General features: G+C 39.5%; 1 protein-coding gene across 2 annotated transcripts in view; it reads right to left on the bottom strand.

Annotated features, from left to right (window-relative positions):
• Positions 1–8,779: 8,779 nt before the first annotated feature.
• syt9a (synaptotagmin IXa) overlaps positions 8,780–22,365 on the bottom strand; it is a 51,286-nt gene continuing 37,700 nt past the window's right edge. For both annotated transcript variants that reach the window (XM_065270009.2, XM_065270008.2), the window contains exons 5-7: positions 16,209–16,380; positions 14,211–14,340; positions 8,780–9,646 (exon numbers count right to left, since the gene is read on the bottom strand). In XM_065270009.2, the coding sequence (XP_065126081.2) occupies positions 9,578–9,646; positions 14,211–14,340; positions 16,209–16,380 (371 nt within the window). In that variant the 3' untranslated portion in view covers positions 8,780–9,577. The remainder of the gene's footprint in view (positions 9,647–14,210; positions 14,341–16,208; positions 16,381–22,365) is intronic.

A 22,365-nucleotide genomic window follows, 5' to 3' on the forward strand; every position in this document is an offset into this window, starting at 1 on the left:
AAGCTGATGGGTCAACTGAATCGCCAGCTAGGCATCAAAGCAATCAGAACAACCCCATATCATCCACAAACCGACGGACTGGTCGAAAGATTCAACCAGACTCTGAAGAACATGCTGAGGAAGTTTGTTAACGATACAGGTAAAGACTGGGACAAGTGGCTACCATTTGTTCTGTTCGCTTACAGAGAGGTTCCCCAAGCGTCAACAGGATTCTCGCCCTTTGAACTCTTATACGGCTGGCAGGTGCAAGGACCATTAGACCTTCTGAGGAAAGGATGGGAAGGCACTACAAGTGGAGCTGAGGAGAAAGGGATAGTACAGTACGTACTGGAGATGAGAGATCGGCTTGAGCGATACCGAGAGGAGGCGAAGGAGAACCTAAAAGAGGCACAGAAGAAGCAGAAATTATGGTACGACAAATATGCACGGAAGCGCGAGTTCCTACCTGGACAGAAGGTTCTACTCCTGTTGCCGACATCGGCCAATAAGTTGTTGACCAAGTGGCAAGGACCATACAGTGTGATCCGGAAAATGGGACCGGTGACCTATGAGATACACCATCCAGATAAGGGTAAGACCAAGCAGACATATCACGTCAACCTGCTAAAAGAGTGGAGAGAGCCAGCCGGTAAGGAAGCAGCAGAAACATCATTGATGGTACAAGAGGTGGACTGTGTGGAGGAAGAACCTGCGGAGTCGATAGCCAAGAGAGGAGCGTCTGTGGTGGATCTGAGTCACCTAGAGGACCTCCAGCGTAAAGACCTGCAGTACCTCCTAGATCAGTTCCCTGCTCTCTTCCGCCAGAGGCCTGGGCGGACTGAGTTGGCTCAACATTACATCCATCTGAGCAACCCAACACCATCAAGACAACGGCCTTACCGGGTACCTGAACGGCTTGTGGACCCACTGAAGAAGGAGGTGGAGCTGATGATGGAGCTTGGTGTGATTGAGCCCTCGACTAGTGAATGGTGCAGTCCAGTGGTCATCGTCCCGAAGAAGGATGGAACACTGAGAATCTGTATAGACTTTAGGAGGCTGAATGCACAGTCTCAGTTTGATGCTTACCCGATGCCTCGGATTGATGATCTGCTGGAGAGGATCGGGAAGGCGAAATACATTACAACCTTGGATCTCTGCAAGGGATACTGGCAGGTACCCCTAGACCCAGCATCACGACCGTACACAGCTTTTAGGACACCACTTGGGCTGCACCAATTCACGGTTTTACCATTTGGCCTTCATGGGGCACCAGCGACCTTTCAGAGGCTGATGGACCGAGTGCTACAAGGCTGTGAAGGTTGGTCTGCTGCTTATTTGGATGATGTGGTCATCTACAGCAACTCCTGGGGTGAGCATCTGCAACATTTAAAGAGCACCCTACAGAAGATCCAGAATGCAGGATTGACCCTAAATGTGGACAAGTGTGAGTGGGCAAGGCAGGAAGCAAGATACTTGGGATACCACCTGGGAAATCGACAGCTGCGTCCTCAGGTGGACAAAGTGGAAGCCATAAGGAGGAGCCCCAGACCCACGACGAAGAAGGAGGTGAGGTCTTTCTTGGGACTGATCGGCTGGTACCGAAGATTTGTATCAGACTTCGCCACTCTAGCAGTGCCACTCACAAACCTGCTTGCAAAAGGGATCAAGAATCCAATTCCTTGGACGGAGGACTGCGAAAATGCCTTCGTCAAGTTGAAGGAGAGGATATGTGCTGATCCTGTGCTGCAAAGTCCAGACTTTACCCAGCGATTCCTCGTACAGGTGGATGCCTCGGCGACAGGCCTGGGGGCAGTTCTGTTACAGGGAGCAACAGGAGAAGAAAGGCCTGTCACCTACCTCAGCCGGAAACTGATGCCACGAGAGACACGTTACTCGGCAGTGGAGAAGGAATGCCTCGCCATCAAGTGGGCCCTAGAAAGTCTCCGATATTACCTCTTGGGACGGGAGTTTGACTTGGAGACAGACCACAGGGCATTAACGTGGATACACTCCATGAAGGACCGAAACTCCAGGGTCACAAGATGGTACCTCAGCCTACAGCCCTATAATTTCAAGGTGCGGCATCGTCCTGGAAAGCAGAACGTGGTCGCCGACTACCTGTCTCGGTTCCCGGCCAGTGCGCAGCTTAGAGAGGGGGGGGATAATGTGACGGAGGAGAACTAGCCCTCCCCGCTGGGTAATCATTACTGGCAACCACACACACACACATACACACATCGCATTCACTTACCTCTCATAATCCATCCCGTTTCCCCGGCTGTCGAAGCTGTGAGTGCACGCACACTCTGATGGCACATGGACATGTTTTCACACCACTCTTCCCCTCTGTTAGCATCCAAAACTTGGACCCTTCATACACATACATTGTCTTTGCACCCACGCTGTTTTGTTTGTTTGTTTTGGTTAGCTGCCTTCGGACTGACACGCTGTGCCGGCAAACCTGAGCGATCGAGCGGCGCGCGCTTATGACGTCATCAAAGTGCGCCGCGCCGGCGCAGTACACCCGAAGGTTGGCGAGTCCATTTATTTTGTTAAAGGGGTATTGTTATTTTTTGTATGTTAATGTTAAGTGTTTATTGCGTTTGATTTATGTATTAATATGTGTATTTAGCTTTTAAAAGATAAATGTTATTGTTATGTTTAAATGAAGATGTGTATTTAAATCCTTGAAGATGAAGGAGGGTTTTAATTAATTTATACTTACCTGTGAATTAAGCTCCCGATTTAGGGGAGGAGTCTGGCCTATAAAGAGAGAGGCCAGACTCATCCAAAGCACTTGTTTACCAAGTCGACCAAAGTGAGTGGAAGTGGAGAAAAGTTGTTTGATATATTGTTGATATTTGCTTGTGTATACGTTTTCATCATTATTTTGCCTTTTTGTTTATTTATTTGGTATTTAGTTTTTTTTGTCTGCACTTGTAAATATAAATATATCACTTTTGGTTATCTTCTCATACACTGTAAATAAACTTCACCTTGTACGAAAGTACTCTTACGGTTTGGGCCATCGTTATTGTGGTATTTTGGGACATACCCACGTCTCAAAGCGAACTGGTGGTGTTCGCTTTATCACAAATGGTCTGACACATTAATGTCCATAACATTCAACTGATCAATGTTCAAGCCTACAAAAATATTGAAGCCTATGAACACATATCACAGCACAGCGTTTATGGTACCAGAGTATTAACACATTACAACTGTGTCTGTACTCCAAACAAATAAATATAGGGCAACATTTACAGCATCTCGTACAAATCTGATTAACTCATTCCCCGCCAGCCTTTTTTTGAAAAGTTGCCTGCCAGCATTATTTTGTGATTTTAACAAAAGTTAAAAAAAATTCCTTCCAGGAAAATTTTCCTTTAAAATTATATAAACATACAAATATATCAAATGAAAGAACAGACCCTTTGCTTTCAAATGGATGATTACATTAGTTTAAATGAATCCACCCCACATATTATTAAAAGCATGAACCTCGCTTGAAGTGTAGAGGGGGTGGTGTTGCTACAATGGCCCTGTCCCAAATGGCATACTCTGAACTTGTGGAGTCCATCAGTGTGCACTCCTCCTATCCGTCCTCGGATTGCTCTTTCGCAAGGACTTCTTGGTTGGTAAAGTGTGTGAAGCCTGCAGCAGTGTGGGCTTCGCTGAAGACCACATCAAGGGTGCAAAGGGGGCGCTGATGAGCACACTTCAGAGCGTAAAAATGACAGATAGGACACCCTACGAACTTGTAGACTAGGGGAGAATGTGCAATTTAAGGCCACGAGACCAAAAGTCCACATGAAGTGCGCCAAGTCCACATAAAGTGTGCCATTTGGGACAGGGCCAATCTATTACAAAATATTCAAATATCTGGACTATAAATTTTTTTTCATTTGAAATAATGGTTGCTAAATATGGCACTAACAGATCATAAAAACAAACAGCTTTCTTTTGTCCTACCCACTATCTACAGACCACAGGGCCACCACAGACTTTCTTAAAGGTCACGTTCTTCCTGATACCATTTTTTTAAACCCTAGTTAGTGTGTAATGTTACTATAATAGCATAAATAATACCTGTAAAATGATAAAGTTTACTGCCAGGCAATATATTTTCAATTTTAAAACCAACAAGTCTTCAGTGACCTCAAATGTTTCTGAATTCATGCATCTCAGCCAAATGTAAAGCTGAGCAATGTCTCTGATATCTGTAGATTCAACTGCTGCCAAACTTAGTGCTGATGCAGTGACTAGCTTAGTTTTAGTTGTTCCATCAGTTTCTGAAATTCAACGTGTAACTGTGTCATTACTGAGCTGTAAAATTGATTCTGTGACTTTGTGCTTCCAAAAAAACCTTCCAAAACATTGCTAAACGGTGTGCCGTGTTTGACAAGGAGCGATGCTAATGTCTTGGCCTGGGACACTTAAACTAACTTATATTTTGTTCAGCACATGCAAGATTTGTCGAGAGCTCCGTCCTGGGATCCAGTAGGGTATTTTTGGTCAAACGTTGCATGGGTGGTATCAAAATGTATTTTAACATTGTAGCTTTTGCATACGCCCAGAACTTTACAACAGAGCAAACAGAAAGGCTGCCCATATCGATAATGACATCGGCAAACTGGTTTTTCAATTCGTCCAGCACTCGCCTACCTTTGCTTCCTTTGTTGAACACATCGCCTCGTTTTTCTCCTCTAATACCAAATTTGTTACCAATATCTTGATCCTGGATGCTTACGACTGTTAGAATTTTACCAAAGTAAGCTTACATGTGCTCATAAACTAAGCTACATCTTTGCATGTCTAAAAAAAAATGATTGCCAAAATGATTTTGTGACAAAAACAGTATAAGTCAAATTTATATTATAAAATATTATGCATCATTAACCCCTTTTAATTAAGGTTCATTCAAATTACATAGCTGATGGTTTTCGGCTTTGATCTGCTGAATTACAAATACTGCCATAACTTCATGCTTTATTCTTTTCTCCACATAACATTATCCAAATGCTGAACTGTATGTGTAGCATATATTTGGTTAGTCAAAGTCTGATTTGTATCACATGTAATGTTGTTGTTGTAGTAGTTTATACACATAATCTGGAGTCACTAATCATTGAAAATGATCCCTACCTGTTCTTAAAGCTGTTAGATCAATTGTAGGATATTTATGTCCTTCGTCAAGAGGGTTGTATCCTATTACATTCTAGTGTCTTACTAAACATTCGCTGGACAAATGTAAGCCAGACACTTGACAGGTTTGAGTTTTAAGTTTTTCTCATTTATTTGATCCACATAGATATAAGTGATCACTAAGTACTTTACTTTTGAGCTAATGTTTGTTCCCCTTAAATAGAGATTGTGGAGAACGTTTAAAATATTACTAATTCATAGAATTAATTATCATATCTACAATGTTTGAGACTACAATGTGTAACAACACCGTTCTAAGTCCCTCATTCAAATTTACTACACCAAAAACAGCCACATGCAACAACTGACAAAAGAAACACTAAAGCTATATATACACACATGGGTAAACAAGATAACAAGACACACATGGACAGACCATTACAAAGAACCAATGAACAAAAGAACTACAAAGAACTACAGACATGGATGACAATAGACAACATCAAAATAAGAGACTTGGACTGGGGAAACACAAGAGATGAGTGTGACAAAAATAGGCCAGAGAGGAACAATATATACCTATACTCTACACTGCTTATTCAGTCAATCACTGATATTGATTTTATTCAAATGGATTTAATTAATCAGATCATATTCATTAATATTTGACAAACTTTATATTATTGCAGGAGTGGGGAACCCTGGTCCTGGAGGGCCACAGTCCTGCAGAGTTTAGTTCCAACCCTAATCAAACACACCTGAATTTCATTTCCAAGTAATCCTGAAGACTTTAATTAGATTTTTCAGGTGTGTTTAATTAGGGTTGGAACTAAACTCTGCAGGACTGTGGCCCTCCAGGACCAGGGTTCCCCACCCCTGCATTATTGTAATTGCCTAGATTGACAATATATATTTAATCTGCCCTATATTCAATATTTTTTTTATATTTAAAAAAAAAACAATTAAAAATAAATAAAAATAAAACAGAATGTTTATAAATTTGCCACTGATATAATTCAAAGTGACACCAAAAACCACAAATCCCATTATTCTTTAAGGCTATAAATGTCACAATCAGCTGCTTGTGTCATTATGTTTAGTAGCATTAAATTACTACATGACGTTTCTCTGTTATTCACTGAAAAATGACTAAATGGTCCAACTGGAATGTCTTCCCCTTAATATAATCTTTCTTCAAAAATGTTTTACTCTGGCTGTACCTATTGGAGGATGCTTCCTTTTCAGTGCCACTAGCCAGTGAATCAGTACTGTTCTCCATTTAAGTGGCAGTTTATGGAAATTTTTACAACCAGGAGCAATAGGGTAACGCCATCCCTTTCGTCTTTTAATGTGGCTTGTGTCTTTCCAAGTTTCCATCTTTCTGTAACTTTTCCTATCAGTCCTAAACTATATCTATTTATCTCAGTCAAGACAAGAACCCAGTGACGTCACACACTGTGGTATTGCAGGATGGCAGTGCACTTGCTTCGATAGCTATCCACAAGTTTCCCATGAGGCCTGGCATCAAAAGTGTGTGTGTCTTCTGGTATAAAGTAAACTAGCAGGATGTGACATGTTATGGGGACACAACTTCAACGAACTTAAAAAGAGAGAAATAACCCTCTGCAGTGTATGGTTATGAGGATGATGTAAAGTGGCCTTGTATCATGCATGGTAGCATTTTTAGCTATTTTGTAGATTCAGTAGCCTGTGATGGTAAGGCGATAAGCAAAATCAAAGGACTATCAGTATCTTTACAGTGATTATGTCAATTGGGTGTTATTCGAGGATGTCAGCAAGTACATTATGTATCTAATGGCGCTTTTCCATTGCATAGTACCCTACGGTTTGGTTTGGGTCAGGTTGGGTCAGCTCACCTCACTTTGGCTTGGTTAGCTTTTCCATCGAGTTTAGTATCACTTCGCAGTGGGAGGGATTATAGGTGTGTCGTTATATTTGCTCTGCCTGCTGCTGTATCATACACGTGAGAGCGTTGTTGGAATGCTAAACTTCCCCATACATTCATTTATTTCTCAGTCCGCCACAAAATGTTGATGCGCTCTGCTGAGCCTCATTTAAGGTGCATATACACAAATAATGCGCACGTGCGTTGTGAATGTGCCGCCACAAACTGCAAGTCTGGAAAAAAACTGGTATGGTGTTCCTGATTCTCAACATGTGGATGTTTTTCATCATTAAAAGGGAGTTTGGAAACTTAAGCAGAGCACAGATGACAACATGTTTGCTCAAGACAGCGCAAGCTGTACTTCACCTGTAATGGATGCTAGCACTTCAGACTTATGATGTGATATGTGTAGGCTCCACTTTTATGGTGCTTTTCCATTGCATAGTACCCCACGGTTTGGTTTGGGTCGGGTCAGCTTACTTTTGGGAGCTTTTCCATTGGGTGCAGTATGTAGTAACGATTTTTTTTCCCATACCACCTCGGTTGGGGTTCCAAGCGATCCAAGCTGATACCAACTGTGACGCAAAAACACAGTAGATCACTGATTGGTCTGAGAGAAGCGTCACTACCAGTGTCATCGCTAAGGTTAAGCGTTTTCTGGCTGACATTTCTAAAAGAGGAATTTCTATGAGACTGAGATGTTTAGCATGTCTAGCTCTTTTTGTATGTTTGTGAATGTGGGTAGACTACCATTATTCAACAAAGACAAGGTAAAAATGGTTTTTCATTCTCTGTCCCCTTTAAAACCATGTCTACATTTGTGATGGTTAAAACGACAAACACCAAGCACTACTCTGCACTGCTCAAAACTTGTGTTTGAATCATATTTAAGTCAGTAGTAAATTCTTTAAATATGAAAACATAGACTACTTACAGACAGGCTGTATGTCAGAATTGGGCTGAATTATGATAATGATTGTCGTGTCTACGTCAACCGGCCCAGGAAGTAAACTATTGCCTACAATCCGTGTTTTTGTTGTAGTCCAAGAAAAGAGATATACCTGTCATTGTTTACTTTGAGATTTGTACCTTTTACATACTGGTAACATGTACTAATACACACTTACACACCAAAGGAAATGTAAAATTATGAATAAGATAATTTGTACTCTTTAAAATCTTTAGTCTAAGCTTGTTGGATGATAAAATGTGCTGCGCAATTATAAAGTCAGCCCCGTCAGCACCATACAGCACGACATACCAAAGCCTTTAGTAAGAGCTACATGAAGATTGTGAGACAGCGTGATTATTGACAGGATGATGCCAGAGCCAAAAGCGCATTGTTTGTTAATAAAAGTTTTATTTCTTTGTTTATTATAAGTGATGTTGTCTTATTTGAAACAGATGTGGATGATTTTATAACTGTGCATCTTGTGCTGTCTGCAAGTGATGTCATAGATCTGACACTGAAATGTATTCTCTAGTGGACCAGCATGCCTAATACATGCTTTGGGGTGATACCATGTTAAAATAATAGTAGGGCACAAACTGCAATATATACCGTCTGTGTGTAAATAAATAGTCACTCCCTGCTATAAAGATATTGACACCCATACACTGTTATAACAGGACATCTCATTTGTAACTGCTTGCACATAACAAGAAGTTTTACACGTCTGTATGTTTGGATATTAATTGAAATTAAGATACGGACAGCATCTACATCATAAATAATACTATTTACTCATGTAAATGTAACAAATCTTTATAAATCCCATCTGATAACACACCAGAACTGAAATGTTGTATGTTTCAGTGTTCATATGTAAAAAAGTTTACATTGTAAATAAACCTTACAGTATCAATCCAAACGTAAAACAAGTACGTTGTTGGAATCACATTTTACCTGCAAATACTGTAGAAATCAGATTTGATATATGTAATGGAGAAACTCATTTAAAGAATCCTGTTTTTTTTTCAGAAATATTTTTTTCATAACATGAGAAATAACATTTTACTTGCAAAGTCTTCAAACAGTTCACCACCAAGACTCTTTATGACAAAATTCACAGAGCATTTCAAACAGAAACGGAGAACATCTTGAACTGTACCACATCGAAACACACACCCATGCGCTGTGATGAGGAGAGGAGTAAATTAACACAAAGAAGTGAAATTCACATTCTGACCAAGAGATTGTTGAGTGATACATCGACACTCCATTTAAAAACATGTACCAGGACTGATTTAGAAAACACTTGCAACATGAAAATACTCTTTTCCACTTTTATATTTTCTTTTTCCATTTCACCATGAGTAGCACAAAATAACCATACAGTATGTGACCACCCAACATGCATCTGAAACATTCATTATCCCCCATGCAGAACTTCCAGATGCACAGGTAGAAAATGACGTGGCATTTTTGTTGTAAGCAACGACCATCTGGAGGTTTCTGTTCTTGGACCTCTGGATCCCAGAGTAAAACATCTTGCACATGAATCCTCTCCTCCTGTTGTAGGTCTGAAGATCATCCATGTCTTCAGGCTATGGAGATGGAGGGGCCTTCAGGGAATTACAGGAGCCCCCCTGACTTCCACCTCCAGTACTGTGATACTGCAAAAATCAAAAGAGAACAAGTCCTAGTCCAGAGGCTGTTTATACCTGCTATTAAAATGTGTTTCGGTCGATCGGATCACAAGTGGGCGAGAGAGACACACTCACGAATACACCTGCTATTTTCATCCGTCTCTGTTCTTATTACTGAGGGGGTGGTCTGTGGGCGAGTCTGTCTGATTTCATTTAAACGTGAGTGGAGATGGGTTTAAATTAATGCGAACTAATATTATCTCAGAGTCTGCTGTGTGTTTGTTAGTAAACATGCTGCACAAAGTTTTGTACCTGTATATGTAAGAGCTTTCTCTGATATTACAGAGCAATTGAAGAAATAAGCTTGCACAACTTTCAAACGCTTGCAAAATGAAACAAACGAAAGAGCCGAAGAGAAGCCGCTTCAGTTTTATCAATAAAAAACCTAAAGGGGATCGCACACCGGACGAGAAGTGCAGTGCCGCACCACGCCATGAATCTAAAAACAGAAAACATTGCTTTCTATGAATGTACGCACACCGGTGGCGCCTGGCGACGGCTGTCCGCTGTGGCTCAGGACGCTGATCAAATGCCTGTCACGCCACAGAGCGCCACTCACATAGTTAAATGACATCATATTTGTCCCAAATCGTTTTGATTAACATTTGCTGCTAACATATATTTAGCATTTTGAAGTAGACGCTATCTGACTAAGCTTGCGCTATTTAATGCGCATTTCCGGTGTACAATACCTACGAGTTGTCGTAGACTCTTTTCGTGCTGTGTGCGACCCCCTTAAAGGTCATAACCTATGTTAAAACATTGTGCTTGGTACACCAAACTAGATCAATAGGCAAAGAGTACGCAGTGTTTTGTGGCTGCTCGAACGCATTTGACCACATGTGCGTCTACACCAGTGGTTCTCAAACTGGGGGCAGTGAGATGGTGCCAGGGGGGCCCCAGTTTTATGACATTTTATAAAATACATTCATTAAGCATGAATTTTTTGTGTAACTAAACCTAAAAAAAAAATAAGGCTACTAGCCAACAGCACTACTTTGTATAACTTAATATGTTTTGTTTAATTAAAATGTTAAATATTAGAACAGTTTTTTGTCCTAAATTTTCTTTGGGGGGCCTGCAAAGAAGTGCACCGAAGCTGGACCGCACGTGGAAAAAGTTTGAGAACCACTGGTCTACATCACAATGCACTTTCTACTCCCTTTGAATGTGGTTGAAAGTGGAAAAGCAGAAAACATTGTACACCCCATTTAAACTTGTATTTACGTCCACTTGTGATCTGATTGACAAAAACTCATCTTAATACCAGGTGTAAACAGCCTCTTAGTCATATGTACTTATTGCTAATTAATTGGACAAAAATACTACAGTATATAGATACTTGAGTAGTGAGTAAAACTACTTCACTACTTTACACCTCTGCAAATGAAACCATTGTATGCTTACAGAGCATTATGTTTATTTAATGTTTTTTTAGGTTGCTTGAATTCTTTTCAATTCCTAAGTGGATACCCCGTTACTATGCCTTGCTATTTTTGTCTATGCTGTTCATGCATTTATCTAAAGTGACATTCATTACATTACAAATTAAATCAGTATGTGTGTTTCCTGTGATCAAACCCATGGCCATTAGTGCTGCTAACACACTGCTCGTTTGCACTTCATATAGTCTTGCAAATAGAGTGTAGTTCTTACCTTTAGTTCTTATTTAACTTTTTATTTATTCTATTTAGTGTACTTAATGTATTTTATAGGTCAGTATATTGTCTTATATAGCACTGTCTTGTGTTGTTTTATGTAGCACCATGATCCTGGAGAAATGTTGTTTTGTTTCCCTATGTACAGACTATAATGGTTGTAATGACGTAAACTTCACTGGCTCTGAAAATCGAAGTGCTGTTAGGTGGGAATGTCCGGTTAAAATGCTTTTGTAGATAAAAGAATGACTATGTTTTAGGGTTGCCACCCATGTCTGATAAAAACCTGGACATATCGATGACCCGGCCAATTGGTTTGCTCACAAGCCCCCCCCCCATAGCATAATATTTCTATAGGCCTATGCAATTATTGGCAACACTTCACAAATCTTTTTCTTTCAATTCTTATTTGTTAACATTAATTAATGTATTAACTAACATGCACAAACCATGAGCAGTACATTTGTTACTGTAATTTGTTAATTGATAACGTTAGTAAATAAAAATACAGCTGTTCATGGTTTATTCATGTTAGTTCACAGTGCATTAACTAATGTTAACAAGATTTAAATAAATGTATTATTAACATTAACAAAGATAAAAAATTGCTTTATGCTATAAGTGCAGTTTATTATTAGTTAATGTGTTAACTAATGAACCTTATTGTAAAGTGTTACCCAATTATTTGTTAATTATATTAAAATATGTAAATCACTTTTACAATTTATAAAAGCTGCTTATACTATTTATGTAAACTGTTTTTTATTTATATTCCATTGCAACTTTAAACAGGTCTAAATAGCAACTAGCCATGGGTAAAGCTGAAGTCACTGTTACAAACTGTACACCATGCAAGATTTTAACTCTTTTAAGACAGGGATACACTTTCATGTAGTCTAGTGTAAAATGTGTCTTATATTTTCGCTTTTGGGGCACTCTCCCTCTGCCATGGCGGTCCTGTTTCTAGACACACTGATTAATTTGTTTCGTGAGAACAGAAAAAAGCCCGCCCACACTGACAATTGATTGGTTGATGTCCTGAAACAGGCCAATCAGGAGGCTCTCTGTCTAACATGCGCTAAATGAGGCAAACACACACACAGACGCAAGGTCTCCCTCTTTGCCGTGCGTGCACTAAATTACATATTCACATAGCTTTTCGAAAACTGGGACAATCAGTGTCCCCGGAGAGTTGATAAATTTCCCGGGACAGGTTATTAAAAAGAAGGACAATCCCAGTAAAACCGGGACAGGTGGCAACCCTACTATGTTTGCATGTACACCAATAATACGATTATTTCCAATAATAAAAGTAAGGCCTTAGTCGCAGTAAGATGTTTACATGACAGTTTTTATTTTCTGATAATTCGTTAATGACTGTGCTTATTATTCACACATAGCTTAATTCAGAGCACAAATGATGAACTTACACATACTGTCCATTGTTTTTATTTACTTACATTAAATGACAAACACATTCTTATGGACATAATTCGTTATTCTGTGCTGTGATGAAAACACAAATATTATGACAGTGCCTGTAACATTTTTATATGGCATTATTTGAGCTGTTTCTGGATTAAACCAGACTGCTGACAGCGAGTCGTGTTGACAGAGTTCAGGGAAAACTTCCTAATGTCAAGTTTAAAAGAATTTGTGCTTAAGGTACTTGACAAAAACACACGCGCACTTCAGTTTGTGCGGTATAGATGAGATTAAAGTGTTTACATGGCCGCATACTGGGATTAAAAACGATGTATGCCATACGATTATACTTGCTGTGAATATGAGCTTAATCACATTCTTTTTATTGAAGTATTGTGTTTACATGAGGTAAAGTATAATCGAAAAATTGCCAAAATCCCATTATAATCGCATTATGATGGTGCATGTAAACATGGTCATTGTCACAGTTCTCTACACCTCAGACATCTGCTGTGAGAGAGAAATGATATGTTCCTGCTCCCGGCAGTATCACATATGACAGCACACTATACATTTTAAATCTCTAGACAATGCTTTTACAGATAGTAAGAATTTTAACCTTTCCCTAACAGCTGTTACTGTCTCACTGTGTCTTTAAATTTTCCCATGTGAATTACGTTTTTAAGACACAAATACCAAGACACAAGAAAAAAAACGTTGTTGATTTACAGGGTGGGGAGGGGTTGTGTTTGTGCATGAGTGTTCTGACTTTAGTTCACATGACAAGAGAGACATGTTGCTAAATAATATATAATACTAGTAAATATTTGAAGTGGATCAAAACCTCTTATAAAAATAGTCTTAAAACCAATTCCCAATACCCATTCTTGTCTTTGAACAACTTTGATAAACTTTCCTGATCCATTTTAAATGCTGACTTCATTTCCCAAGAATACATTTTCAAATGAACTGTGAGCTGCTTTGGATAAAAGTCCTGGCAAATGCATAAGATTGTAGATTTGTATTATTTCATAAATTGTTTTTTGGAAGGATAATAAGCCTGATCTCTCTTTGAATAGTTAAACATATCATCATATATGGATTTGATAGACATAAAACATACTTATATGTTTATATTTGCAACACTTATTTTAAAAAACAGTTTATGGATTGAATAAGGCCCAATCCCAACTCTATGTTATACCCCATGCCTGCACCTACCCCTCAACCCTTGAAACACAAATAGGACACAACTACTACACCGTCATCATACGGCCTAAGTAGACGATAAGTTTAGTGGGCTAAAACCTAAAAAGAAGTTTCCCGGTGTGTTGTCTCAGAAATGTGATCAGACCGGGGGAACCGGGACGCAATGTAGGGGTAAGGGGTAGACATGGGATTGGGCCTAAGTATGTTTTAGCAGTGGAGAAAATCAGCATCACTCCTACCTCAACAAGAGGGTGCCAGTGTGCAATGGGTTTGCGTGGGTAAGTCAGCATTCCATTCCAGTGTTCTCTGCCCAAACCCTCAGCATCATTACCTACTCGACACACTCCTATGACCTCATTGTGACCTACACTGTGAAAAAAGCCAAAGACTTATATTACTTTACGGGAATATTCTCCTATTAATCTTGTAAACAACAGTGAAAGAAGACTGCAGGTGAACAAAGCATTCTAAAGTCATTTAAAAAAAAACATCTTAGAGAATGTTGACAGGCAATTTACCCAAATGGGTTGATTGTGTTTTTAAGATATATAAGATATTTTGACTTCTGTCCCACTTTTCATCCATATTTGTATTCCCTGACTGACCTGTAGTGTGAGTGAAAGTCACTGCTGAGTCCTAAGCGCTAAATAATACTACAAAGAAACTAAGATTTGTGTTAGATAAAGTTGGTAAAGTGTCAAAAATCTTATAGTAATAGTGGGTGGCAGTAAGTGCCCTATCAGCAAACATCCATTAAAAAGAATAAGAATGATGCACCGTCATTTTACACCTGACACAAGATGTCACCGATAACTGTATATGTTCCCATCATACACTGTCAGACAAATGGTCAAAAAAATGGTACCGAGCTGTCACTGGGGCAGTATCATTTAAAAAGTCCTAATACGTACAATTTGGGTGCATATATTTATATTTTTTTACCAGTATGTGTCATGATCCTGTCAGCACTGTATGTATTTTCCCTTGTTTCATGTGACAGGATCATGGCATCCCTTATTACTGTTGTCTTGTTTTGTGTGGAGAGTCACGTGGCCTGTGTTTTGTGTTTGTGTACCTCATGCTCTCCTGTCTTAAGTCTTAACCCTGCCCCCTTGTTCCCTTGTTAATTATTCATTATTAGTTAACTCCCTTCACCTGTGTGTCCTTGTTCCCTAGTTTAGTTCTCCCCTATTTAATGCCCTTGTGTCTACTGTCTTGTGCTGGATCATTGTTCATCTTATGATGATGTTGTGTGTTCTTGTTTTGTCACATCCTGCCCTGTTTAGTGTCATGTTATTCATTTGGATTATTGTCTTTTGTTTTGCCCCCTCGAGGGTGTTTTTGTTATATAATAAAAGTCTTTTAGTTGAGAGCTGTCTGCACTTGGGTTCTGTCTTCCCTACACATGACAGAATGATCCAGCCATTCTAGAACCCAGCAGACAGCTCTGTTTTTTTTTGTTTTGTTTACCAAGTTTAGTTTTGCGTCCGTCAAGTATGTTCCTGTCATCTGGTGTCATCTTGTTTGGTATCCGTGTCCCGGTATGATGAGCCATGTCTGCGCTCCCAGGCGGGAGACGTGAGACCCGTGTTCCTGGTCGGTGAGCCGCGGGTCCCTGGAGGGAGGACCGCAAGAAGGCGTTCCTGTTCAGGGAGCCGAAAGATCCTGGGCGGTGAGAACGCGAGCACGCATCCCAGGACTGTTAGCCGTGGGTTCCGGGAGGGCTGTCTTGGTGCTGGTTCTAGTTGGGGAGCAAAGGAGGAGTTCCTGCTTCCCAGACGGCGTGCCGCAAGTGCCGGCTTTTTGGAGGGAGAGTTCCGGGTGCCTGTTTCCGGCATGCGAGCCCCGCAGGTGCGTGTCCATTCGGCGAGCTCTGCGGGCATGTTCCTGGTTGGCGAGCCCCGCGTGGGTGTGGCTGGCCAGTGAGCATAGAGTGGCGTGGGATCCCAAGCCCACCTCCATGTGGTGACGGGTGGCCCGCTTCTTGTCTTGGGGGGTCTGGATCCCTGGCACTGTTTTTTGCCACGTGGACTTTGTCTTTATGTCATGTGTCATGACAAAGGTGTACTTTCCCCAGTGACAGCTAGGGAATTCGTTTGACATTACTGCTTGTTCTCCAATCACAAATACGTACAGCTAAAGTAATTATATCTCATTATTTTCATTTTTATTATTTACTTCTGTGATGGTGCAGATATCTGTGCATGACAAAAAAGAGACAAACAGACAATTCTCACCGGTCATAGTCCATAACAGCTACTAGAAGGCTGATTTGGTCAATGCTCTCTGGAGGGACATCAAACACTATAGCCTCATTGTACACTGGGTTTAATGTGTTTCTTTTGGTAGAGGTTTTTCTTTTTTTCAGTCTCCGACCATCACACATCAAAGAAACCTTCACATAAGGATCTAGGATAAAGAGTTCAAGTAGAAAGAGAAAATATATTTAATGTTACAGTAAAATTCTGAGAATATAAAAAATATGAGGGATGTTGTGCAATAATCAAAGAAAAGCAATAACCCAGCCCCTTTGTTAGATTATATTAAAGGCCTTCTTGCAAAATATTTTAGCCTATGTATTTAATGCAGTGCATGGCATACAATTGTTGTTTTTTTCAAGAAAGCTATTGTCAAAGCTACACCCAGCTTTCACACCACTCAATGTTCTTGCAACCATCATTACATGCTCCTCTCACTTACCCTCTCTGAATACCTTTCAGTATCTAAAAGGAAACCAATATGTAACTCGCCACCATATTATTAAGGACTTTACGTTATAGTATGTTTCCACTTACCCATGTTATGCTTTAATAAATACACCTGTGGATTAAATGTTCTCTGTGTGTCCAGATCTGGATGACAGATAAAGAAGACCAAACCAACAAGAACCCATCAGGTATATATTCTTTTCAAGAGTTGGTGAATTTTCACCACAGCACTTGAGAGCTTCCATCCGTGTGACTTACCACATTTGTTAATGTTTGGAACACTTTCAGGGCTAAAATTACACTACTTCTCTCCACCAACCAGATCAACTCGACTGTCCCCTGGCCAAACGTCAACATCGGCTGACCCAGAAGCTATGCCTATATTGTGGCCAATCTGGACAAGTTCTTCCTATGTGTCCCATTCAATCTCAGTGTCCTGTGGTGAGAGTGGTTACTCCTTCCATATTAACGTTAACTTATCCACTCACTACTTCTGTTTCAGTTAAAGCCCTGATTGATTACAGGTCAGCCGGCATCTTCATCTCTTCCGACCTATGTAACCAACTCCAGCTCAAGAAAAGACTCAACTTCACAATACAAAGTGCACTCAATAACCAGAAGATAAGATATCCTAACCCAAAATCATTTTATCTCCTGGGTTAACAGTGACATCCTGAAATGGGTAAAAAGTGCTTCACATGATGTTTTCCACTCTGGAATGACCGATCTACCCTGTTTAAGTGCTACCAGTTAAGAATGGATTAGGTTAAGAATAACTTTACCTCCATAGAAAGCCCCATTAAAAATCAGTCTGTGGACATGTCAACGATCTACCGAGGAGGCTCTTAAATAAGGTTACATTCATCCATCCACTTACCTTGCTGCATCCAGTTTCTTCTTTCTGGCCAAGAAGGACCAAGAAGTTTGAGGCCTTGCATAGATTTTTAGGCATTAAATTAGATCACAGTTTATCATTATCCACTTCCCCTCGTCCTAGGTGCCCCGGAACAACTACGTGAAGCCAGGATCTTTACTAAGTTGGACCTCAGGAGCATGTATAACCTCATATATACATATTTTACTACATCAGCCTTCATGTTAGCTCAAGACCATGGGGGAAAGAGCCTTTTCATACAAAGCACCCAAGCAATTGAATACACACCGCTCCATCTCCACTCTCCTGATGAAACTCCTGAAAAACCTGAACTCGTTAACCCATTAAAAATTATTGTCAGTCACATCCAATGGACTCTGTCAACCCTTTTCACTGGGATGCCCTGTTGACAGGACATATGTTCCACCATGACAACAAACTACTCTCATTCAGTCAGCACATACTTCCCTGGGCACTGGACATCCTGAGGCCAATGGAACCCTTTTGCAACTGAAATATGTTTCTGGTGGCCCAATCTGACTGAGGACATCAGAAGGTACATGAGAGGTTGCAAAAACTCCATGCCACTATTCATCTGAGAAGTTACTTTCTCTCCCTATCCCTCAACAACCCTGGTCACACTTAAGAGTCAACTTTGTCACCAACCTACCTGTATCTAGAGGCAATACCTCTATCCTGGTCACAGTAGACTATTTTTCCAGATTATCTCTATTCAGAATTATGTTCTCTGTTTTTGTACATTAGTCGCTGCTAGTGAGTGGAATAAGCTTCCTACTGACCACCTATTGGACCCCTCTCTACAGGGAAATCTCTCTGCTTACAATGACACCATAGCATTGGAGAGCTTCCATCCATTCCCCATCACCAGGCAAATCAACCCCAGTTGGGGGCAGTTGTAGCCTGGTGGTTAGAGTGTCGTTCTTCAAATCCAAGAGTTGCTGATTCGAGGTTCACAACTGGCGGGGTTGCAACTGTGTTGCCCTTGAGCAAGGCACCTTAACCTCAATGGCTCACCAGTCATTGCAGTGATAGTGTTCAAAGTGTCTACGCGGAGTCAGCAGCACTCAAATTGTATCTGTCCTGAAATGACGTTGATACAAAGCCAAGTTTATTTTTTACAATTTATTACAATCATTTCAAAATAGCTGCATCATGTGCTGCACTGTCTTTGCATGCAGGTTTCGCTAAGCAGGAAACAAATGACTTGATAGCCACTTTCAGCGTCATTTTAAGTCAGTCAGCTGCAGCTTTAAATGTTGTTCCTCATATAGGCTAGAATTCTTTCGAATTCACGCAGGGCTGCAAGAAGTGACGGACAGATGACATCAAAGTACTGCGAGAACGATTCGAGAAATCATACAGAGGAGTGTTTATCAGTTGTTTTCACTGTATTTTAAAGGACAAGTTCGGTATTTTAGACTTAAAGCCCTGTTTTCAGATTGTTTATGGTGAAATAGAATGGTTTTGACTGAAATTTCAACATTTTCAGCTGCCCTGAGAATTTTCGCGTGTTTGTGTTTCAGCTCAGACCTCTACAATGGGTTTAATGGTGCACTGGAACAATCTTTCCTAAAATGCATTAAACTTTCGTTTACAAAGACGTGAAACTCACCGAGTGGTCAGGGGTGTTCACTGGTATGCTCACACAAAATCGCTCCAAAAGACGCATTCCAACAGGTTTTATCGTAGTTTTTACCAACTCCATTGACATGTATTAGATGTGCTGTGAGGTACGGTATTACTCCGCGCCGGGAACTTTGTTTCTATTCCTGCAATTGGCAAAGGCGGATTAGCGCCACCACCTGGGCTGGAGTGTTTATTATTCAAGCTCTAAGTGGAAGAATGTACGAGTGTGAGGCGTTTGGGAAAATAGGTCCACAAGTTAACAACGAATGCTAAAACAACTGTTGGAACGCATCGTTTGCAGTAATTTTTGTGTGAGCATATCAGTGAACACCCCTGACCACTCGGTGAGTTTCACGTCTTTGTAAATGAAAGTTTAATGCATTTTAGGAAGGATTGTTCCAGTGCACCATTAAACCCATTGTAGAGGTCTGAGCTGAAACACAAACACGCAAAAATTCTCAGGACAGCCGCAAATGTCGAAATTTCAGTCAAAACCATTCTATTTCACCATAAACAATCTGAAAACAGGGCTTTAAGTCTAAAATACCGAACTTGTCCTTTAATGTCATCCGCCTTCACTTCTTGTGGCGCTGCATAAAGTCAATCTCACCTTACAACTTTGTCTATTACTGTTAGTAGTGATTATTGAACTAGCGCACATGGATTTAGAGGTTATTTATGGCCAAGCCTGAGGCGCTAGACATTTGCCTACTCTGCCTGTAGGTAGCGCCGGCCCTGAATTGTCAGTGCAAGTCAAAACTGCTTAAGGATGCAAAAACAACAAATATGAAAACATACTGTAGGCTACTTACAGCCTGTAAGTCAGAAGCATGGCAGAATTATGACAATGACCGTCATGTCCATGTCAACAGACCAAGGAAGTAAACTGTTGACTACAATCCTTGTGTTTGTTGTAGTCTGAGAAAAGAGATTTCAGTTGCAGATGATGACTCGCATCATCGTACTCTTTGTCATTTGAAACTTTGCATATTGTTAACATGTACTGTACTAAGACACACTTACACATCAAAGGAAATGTAAAATAATGAATCCGATAATAAGTGTAGTATTGTAGTTCCTTTGGTAAACTACAGCAATACAATCAAGGCAAGTAAATTATGCTTTTCTAATTCTTACATACATTATATGTACATTTATGTGGCTTTGGAGGATTTTGTAGTTTAATCCGCAGCATGCCCATTTATAATATATATATATATAAATATATATATATATATATATATATATATATATATATATATATATATATATATATATATATATATATATATATATATATATATATATATATTAGGGCCGGGACTCGATTAAAAAAATTAATCTAATTAATTAGAGGCTTTGTAATTAATTAATCTAAATTAATCGCATTTTAATCTCATATAAATATTTGACCTGAGAACATTAAGAAGTATTTTTACATGGATTTTTATGAATTGTTTGTTTATTTTTGTTCAACCAAGTCGTTGTACCCGGAGTCCACGCTGGCTGCTGTATGTTTTGCATTGAGATGATACTTGAGGCTCGATGTGCTGCGGTGATATGTGAATTCCTTGTTGCATATCTTACACAAAACCATGCTCTTATCGACGCTTACCAGTGATGCGCGGGTCAATGTATAAACAACCCGCCCGCAAATCGGACCGCAAAGAAAATATATACCCGACCCGCTTCCTGGCCCGCATTTCTTAAAGTAGTTTGTTTAATATTGCAGGGTTCGGGACTTCTCAGGTTTTGACTGTCTGTGTTCTGGTACCTATGTGCGCGGATGCCCCACCTCGCGTATAAAAACAACAAAACATAATATACTATATAGCCTATATTAAAATTAAAATATATAAAAATGTGCATAATATATTTTTTAAGTTGCACATCGTTTATAGGTTTCTTAAGTGAGATTCGGATGTGAAAAGCGCTGCATAATGTACGCGCCTTTAGTGTTACCATTGAAACTTAACTAAATTAAAAAAATAAGAGGTGATATATAGCTTTAGCCTACATAAATGCTTATTGCTTTAATGTTGCGAGTTCCTCTTCGACTTTTCTTGCTGTTATGTTTATAATAGTTCATTGTTCAGAGTTCATATTGATGATCTTATAGTCAATTTAAAAATGCTCTTACAAACTGACTCTATTCGTTTAACTTTTTTCCTTTACCTGCCGTCGCTGTTCTCTGTGCGTGTCCTCCGTCAAAGTAGCCTATTAAAATTAATATGAAGTTGATTTTTAAAAGTCTTAAGCACACCGCAAATCAAACGTGCTGCTACAGTATGCTCTAAATGCGCGTGTAAATTTAACTTCTGGGCACTGCCAGGCTGATTTTTTGAAAAGTAAGTGATATAGGCTACTCACTGCATGTTTTGGCATTCGGTAGCATATGCATCAATGAGATGCAAGGTGTTGCTTTTAATGTTCTTTTTAATTTATATTCACAAAACCTAACAACAAAACATTGTTTATAATTACGAGACAAATTATTTGAAACGAAATTCGTTTTAAAGTAGCAAACAAAACTTAAATTAAACTCGTAATAAACTAATTAAATTGAAACAAAACAACATTACAACAATATTTAAACCCAACAATACTCAAACATTAACATATAACAGACATTACGATACATGTTAAAATAATCTGTAGTTTGTTGGTAGATGTTTATTGGGCAAAACCTGCGTTGCAAACCTCCATTTACCAGAATAAATCATTTTTACTTTGAAATTGATGCGTTGTCACGTTAAAATCAGCTGTTCGTTTAGGTTCCGTCTACTTTTATTTACACTGCATCACAACCCCGGAGTTCTCGAACTAAAACAGGGTCTGCAGCATTTACGAATGACTCTATTAATAAGTGCGATTAAAATGCGTTAAAATGTTTAACGCGTTATTTTTTGTGTAATTAATTAATCTTAATTAACGCGTTAAAGTCCCGGCCCTAATATATATATATATATATATATATATATATATATATATATATATATATATATATATATATATATATATATATATATATATATACATACGTAGTTGTAGTCTTCATTTAAGATTCACATTTGGTAATTTGTTTTGTGATGTCAGGGTGAGCTTGTTTCTCTGCATAAAATATAATAAATACCTGTTGACTGTAGTTGAAGATATTGTATTAGC

The sequence above is a fragment of the Paramisgurnus dabryanus genome, chromosome 9 (genome assembly GCF_030506205.2).
Source record: "Paramisgurnus dabryanus chromosome 9, PD_genome_1.1, whole genome shotgun sequence".
NCBI lineage: Eukaryota > Metazoa > Chordata > Actinopteri > Cypriniformes > Cobitidae > Paramisgurnus > Paramisgurnus dabryanus.